The sequence below is a fragment of the Triticum urartu genome, chromosome 3 (assembly GCF_003073215.2).
Source record: "Triticum urartu cultivar G1812 chromosome 3, Tu2.1, whole genome shotgun sequence".
Classification (NCBI taxonomy): domain Eukaryota; kingdom Viridiplantae; phylum Streptophyta; class Magnoliopsida; order Poales; family Poaceae; genus Triticum; species Triticum urartu.
In genome coordinates, this window is record NC_053024.1 from 665,766,951 (window position 1) to 665,774,070 (window position 7,120).

Genomic DNA, 7,120 nt, shown 5'->3' on the forward strand with positions numbered 1-7,120 from the left:
ATTCAGAATGCAGTCTAAAGCCTCCAACTAGTATCTAAATAACAGAATAGGGTTCATACGAACATCATATAATTGAGAATGCAGTCCAAAGCCTCCAACCAGTATCTAAATAAATCTGAGACACGAGCGGTAAACTGGATCACGAACAATCTAAAAAATAAGTCATGAACTCAGGAATGGCGCTGGCGGTGAGATGCCAAGAGCGACTGAGCGAGCACGCGGAGCAACGGAGGGTTAGCTCAGAGAGGCTGTGCTTGCAGTTCAACAACTGTGGGCTGCACAAAGTCGCGCGTTGTTGCTTGGCTTGAGCGTGTGGCTAGTATGTAAGACTTTAGTTGAACTATTTGTATTGTACTTTGGAGACACCTATATACAGAGGGGCTATATACATTTACAGAAGTTCTAGAGTAAAAGAAACATGAGTGAAACAGAAATAGACTCAGTAATAAATAGAGGGGCTAAAAAAACAAATACATAAATAATATTGTTAGAGTGACCTTCTGTGAAACCTGAAAAATATATGGAGTACTTAGCAAAAAGGCCATAAGTGCATGGGCTTGGACCGCCGCAAACTTTAACTGCCCCCGTTCTGGCGCCTGTTAGAGTTAGAAACCTCTCCGGATCCAACTCGCTCTAGTTGCGTCAGTGGTGTAGGTCTCAAAGTGTAGCGTCTCCTTGCGTGTTTCCTCAAGCTATATCAATGGTGGAGGGACAAAGCCCTCCTCGCACAACGAGGTGTCGCTAGAGGCGGCGGTGCTTTTGAGGTGCTCATTTGCGAGCTTGATTGTCGGCGGCGACAATGCATCTGTAGAGGTGGCGACGAGCCTGATGTGTACGGAGATGACGGCATGGCGATAAAGACAAATATCCACACCGGCTTGTAGGCGACGCTTGGTCCCACGTCAGTCCCGCGCTCGTTCCTGCGCCGGTCCATGCCGATGGTTGTGATGTGTGTGCGGCCTCCTCTGTCGGTGTCAGCAGCCTGAGAGCCTAGCGCAAGAGCCTGGAGCACACCGAGTACAGTATGTACCCATGCACTGGGTAGCGGGTCATCCGTGATGCGGCAGGACCAAGGCTTGGCGGCGCCTTCTACGTCCAACGTTGGGGCGCTCAATCCAACCATCAACCATGGGTTGAGGTCTCCGGCCCTTGCACTCATTGGGGCGGCGTGGTAGTCATTGGGGCGACGCGGCGCTGTCCATAACATAGGGTGGTGGCAGCGACCACTATGAGGCCTAATTGTCCAGGTGAAACACCCCAACAGTGGCGGATGAAGCGACAGCGCTATCAAGTGATGGTGGCGATCCTCCGCGAGAAGGCGGAGAAAGAGATGTGAGGAATGACATCTCATCGTCGTAGTTTCTTCTGTTAAGCTTCACGCACTAGCCAACGCAAGCAAAAGTCCGAACTGATGGAAAGAGGCTAGGCAATCCTCATATACACTTCAACACCTCCTCTCGCGTGTGACACGAAAAGTCAACACATGAATAGTCAGAGGTATGGCTCAAGAGGCCTACATGTGGGACATATTGGGGGACAACAGCAGTTTTTGAATAAATTGCGGAAGCCAGGACTTGAACTCGAGACCTTAGGCTCTGATACTATGTTAAGCTTCATGCACTAGCCAACGCAACGAAAAGTCTGAACTGATGGAAAGGGGCTAGGAAATCCACATATACTCTTCAACATCTTCTACCTTGATAGTGGAGTGTGATAACGTGTTTGTACTCGGTGTAGTTGGAAAGAGTAATAATAAAACAATGAAAGGAACAGTAATTCTGTATTGATGATGATAATGTGTTACAAGAGAAACAGCAAGAGAACAAACTAATGATGTAATGAAAACAATGTGTAATCCTTATTGATGATTGAGGTATTTATAGTGTTACAAGAGATGAATGTTGAATGTGGAAGGGACTTGGTGAATAAATCTGCAAGGTTGTCACATGATCTAGTTTGCAAGATGGGTAATATCGTGATATTGCCCATTATGTAACCCGTTTGAATCCAAACAACACTAGGAACATTATCTTAGAGATAGTGGATGATTGGTGATTCAGTAGTATCAACCCCACATGTATGTGATTTATCATTCCGTGGAGCCACAAGAATTCAAGTGTTGTCGTTCAGAGTGATTGGTGGATGTAGCCAATAGGAACTCTTTTGAAGACTTACATGAGATGGCTCTTACACCAAGTAGGAAACAAAGCGTGTCTGTGATCTCACAGTGGTAGATCTTTCTCAATGTATAGAGATCGAACATCCATGAGAGTGTTGGGTGGATATGACTTGTCCATATCAATTTTGTTGCTTGTGTTGTTACAGAATATACTTGATCACAAGAGTGAAATGCTATGGTGTAAAAGGAATGTTCCAAAAGTTCATCTTGTGAAAGATACGTATAAACTGTTCATTCATTTTAAAATAACCAACCTAGAACTATTATTCATTAATTTCCAAAACAACCAGCCTGGAAAAAGTGGAATCTGGCATTATTTAGCTGAATACAGTGTACGCTATACTCGTTCAATGGACTGGAGCATCACACCAACCTGCAACAAAGGGTCAGTACCATGGATAGGCAGGAGTCACAACTAATGCCACACAATGCTATGTACTTGGTGTACCGTAATACATGAGTGAAGTTGCTTGAGTTTTGATCCCAAGCAAAATTGGTATTACCCAGATCCTTCATCTCAAAGTCCTGTCTTAGGATGATCACGTGCTTTATCAATAACTTGTGTGTTGTCAAATGATGTGAAATCATCAACATACACTGAGATATTGCAAAATCCTGTCGAGGATTTCTTGATGAACATACATGGGCAATTATTATTATAGGGAGTGACCGAGTATAAGAAACTCACTAAGTCGGTTGGACCAAATCCATTCCGACTAATTTAAGACATAAAGTGACTTGAAGAGTTTACACAACATATGTTGTGATTTGCGTTTGGGTTCAGCATTGTGATTCCATGAGGAACCTATATGACTTAATCAAGTGACACAGAGATATGCGGTCACTGATATATGCTACTTAAATCCTAACTCAGTCTATCTTTTGTGGATAAGCAGTGCGAGGCACTCTGCCATCAAAAGCATCGAACTGTAGGAGAGAGTTTACTGGTGAGGTGGTGGGTGGTGAGGAGAAGGCGGCCCGGTGGATTTTGTTAGGACATAAAATAAGTACTTGCTTGTTGATCAAAGTTGAATCTCATAGGTGCCTTATATTTTAAAACGAATGGGACATGGATGAAAGGGTGCAGATCCACAATATCTAGAACTAGTGGCCAAAAAAGTGGTGCCTTTTCTAAGCGATCATGTTTTCTTGTGTTGAATTCTGACATTGCCAGAGTTGTGCTCTGTCGAGTTATACAAATTATTGTTCTTCATCTATTTGTTTATTTACTTGTACTGCACCTTTTTGTGCAGGTGTTCAAATCAAGTGAGTTTGTACCGATGAGGCCTACGTAATAGGATCACATAAATTGCAGATATCTGATTCTGGGGAAATCAGATCGAGCAACACAAGTTCAGGGCAGAAGATGCTAGTAATTTTCATGGCACACCCTTTTTAGCTATTTGTTCGTTTAGAGCATCTTTTTCATGGGGCATTTAACATGCTGCTCTGGGTATGGATTGAATTCTGCGAAACGTTGTGTTGCTGGACGATCACCTAATAGCTCAGTGTTGTGTTCGCACGGCCTCTGGATTAATTTTCGGAGTTGTGCACTTGTGCTCACTGCCCATTCAAATATGTGTATAAACCAAGGATTAGATTATATGTGTATGGAATTTGCATTATTGCAACAAAAACAATGTCAGCGCACGTACCACCAATACCACCAAGACAATCACCGGCTTCACCCCGAGGCGCGTCGACAGCAGGCCCAAGAGAATTGTGCAGCCCAACTGAAATTTCGTTAGGCCGGATTGGGCCTGCTGAACCCACTCGCCAGGCAGCTCGCTACTTAAGGCCACAGACGACAGAGAGATAGGCATCCAGAAGGATCAGGACGAACGGCGGCTTCTCTCCCTTCCCCACCTACTTTCCTTTCTTCCCTTCCAAGAACAGCAGGGCTGGAATGTAATTCGAATTCGTGCAAGTATATCGTGAGATAGTGATAGATCGATCTGGTACCTAACAAACAATTGCATACGATAAGCATCCATACAGGAATTACCAGCCATGATGTTGAGCTTAGCATTAGTTCCAACTAGCATATCCCTGTGCGGCGGCACACTGCGCCCCGTTGATACATAGTATTTTATAGGTGGTGTCATTGTTGCATGCCTTAAATTTCAAATTAAAATAACAATATAAACTGTCGATACATTTCTGTTTAAAACAATAAAAAATATAGTGAACTGGAAATAGAGAGATGGCAGGAATGTTTCGGTCAAAGATACGCACGGCAAACCATAAAAATACATAATTTCTACGGACGTGGCTAGGGAGCGTCGCTGTGCTGGTTTGTTGTCTGGAGCGCATCGCTGTATATAGTAAGTGCATGTCTTGTGTCCAGTTGTCTACGCTAGAAAAGGAAATTGGTTGGCCACATCCCGTAGTGCACATGGGTGTTGATTGAATTAGCCTAAATCCCGTCCCACGTGCATTTATTTGGGGGTTTAAAAAGTTGTAAAAGCCATAACTTTTGATTCAAGCATCGAAATTTAGTTCCGTTTTCACTGTCAGATTTCTGACGACGAGTTCTTCAAAACTAGATCTTATATGAATAGGTTTCGTCAAACCTTTTTTGAGGGCAACTTTGGATGCAATGGAGGCAACTATAGTGCTACACGGAAGCAACTTCTTCTTTTTCGCCTAGTTGGACTGACTATTAGGTTGGTTTGCGTAAAAACAAGAAAAATCACACAAAACATAAGGCATCTATAGTTCTACATACAAAGCAACTTCACTGCACTATGTGTATCTGTGAATTCGGTAAATTATCCCAACTTGCCTATCATGGCTGCTCAATTGCCTATTGTTGATGCTTAGTTGCCTACGGCTGATGGTCAATTGCCTATAAATGATATAAATTGCCTATATTGATGCCTAGTTGCCTGCTATTGGTAATTAGTTGCCTACAATTGCTTCTTAGGTGCCTAACTTTGCAAAAATAGTTGCCTACAATCTTTTGAAATTGTTTATCATTGTTTTTCTAAGTTGCCTACAAAAACTCTGAAGTGGCAAGATTCACCATCATGTTGTCTATCATAACTAGCAATAGTAGACACAAGAGCATCATCGGTAAACGACATCGTAGTATTATAGACCATTTAGAAACAATGACGACATATGAGCATGAACAATAGGCAACTTAGAAGTACCGATGAGGAAGTTAGGAGAATGTTACATAAATTAACTAGGACACAAAATGTAGTGAAGTTGTCTGCTTTTAGCACTAAGGTTGCCTCTTATCGAAGGAAAGTTGCTTACGAAGGTGATGTCATATTATCCACCTCCGTTTCGAAGTTGTTCTGTATTATTAGTTAGTTGCTTATTGTTGCTAATGAGTTATTTTTAGGAGTGAAGTTGCTTCTGTTTAGTACTAAAGTTGCCTTCATCTAAGGCGTCTGATCCCAATTTGTTTAATGTGATTGCATTGCTATTAGTGTCCGTCTAATACCTGGCGTGGCTAGCTAGCGTTGCTACGCTCGTTTGCTGTTCCGAGCACACCCTCCACCCCACACACGCATAGAACGAAGCAGCTCCAACATTGCGCTCCACACCCTCACGCTACATCATCCAAGAGTCACCCTGTGTGTTCGGTTTATTCGGTTTACATGGTTCAACTTATATGGTTTTTCAGTTTGTACGGTATTAATACTTCGGTAAATATGGTATGAAATTAAAATACGGTTCGGTTTTGGTATATACCAAATTATTTCGGTATGGTTTCGGTATATACCATAAAAACCAAAGTTGACGCGAATTTGGAAATGACGTAATAATAATTAGCAAATTTATGACTCAAAACACATACTATTCTACACAAATAGTATATGACTATATATATATAAGTATATATGCATGCATTGATTCATCTGTTGATGGTTATGGACGTGCTTAGCATTTTAAAAATAGAAAAGTGACTATGTTACAATAAAAAATTACGTGCTTAGTAGTGCATTTGACTCATGTACAAGAAAAATGACAACTTGCATGGTTGTTCATCTCAAGAAATATAAATTTATTTTTTACTTCGGTTTATTCGGTTAACCGTTCGATTTTCCGGTATATACCATAAAAACCAAGTTCAAATCGGTATGAAAAGTTCATACCATACCGAAACCAGAAACCATAAAAACCATAAAATTGGTTCGGTTCGGTTTATTTTCGGTATGGTTTTTCGGTTCGGTTTTTAAATGCACAGAGTGATCCAAGAGACCGCATGCATTTATTTGGGTTTCGAAAAATTTAAAAAGCTGTAACTTTTGATTCGAGCATCGGAATTTAGATTCGCTTTCACCATTGGGTTCATCGAGATGAGTTCTTCAAAATTAGATCCCATATGGGCAGGTTTTGATTAATTTTTTCTTGAGCAACTTTGGGTGCAATGGAGACAACTTTAGTACTGTAGGAAAGCAACTTCTTCTTTCTGGCCTAGTAGGACTATCTATTAGGTTGGCCAGTGTAAAAATAAGAAAAAAAAAACAAAAAGCATGAGACATATGTAGTGCTGTTAACAAGCAACTTCATTACACTATGGGATTGACCTCTCTAGATGCTTTTAACCATCCAATGACCCGAATTTGTTTGAATAAGTTCATACGTTTGAAATCCTCCAAGCCGAATGAGGAGGGGGTGTTCTCATGGTCCCTCAGTGTCGATTGCTCCCTTCGACATCAAGCCGGATCCCATCTCCTAAGACGACAAGAGGAGCAAAGTCCGCCCCTCCTAGCCGAGGCCCCCACGATGGATAAAGAGTCCGCACTACAAATTGAGATGCCAATCAAACGGTCAACTTTCGACAGCTGTCTAACGATGCGCTCTCCACCGCTCCCGAGCAAACACGACGTCCAAAACTAGATGCTGCGTAAAGGAGGAGACGTCGTCCCCACTACACCAACCATTTTTGTTGTAACAAGGAGGTGGCAACAACAACTTTGAATA

The 7,120-nt window shown here is 42.0% G+C and overlaps 1 protein-coding gene across 3 annotated transcripts in view; it reads left to right on the plus strand.

Moving 5' to 3' along the window:
* LOC125545780 (protein HASTY 1-like) overlaps positions 1-3,833 on the plus strand; it is a 30,590-nt gene extending 26,757 nt beyond the window's left edge. For all 3 annotated transcript variants that reach the window (XM_048709812.1, XM_048709813.1, XM_048709814.1), the window contains one exon: positions 3,433-3,833. In XM_048709812.1, the coding sequence (XP_048565769.1) occupies positions 3,433-3,474 (42 nt within the window). In that variant the 3' untranslated portion in view covers positions 3,475-3,833. The remainder of the gene's footprint in view (positions 1-3,432) is intronic.
* The last annotated feature ends 3,287 nt before the right edge of the window (positions 3,834-7,120 follow it).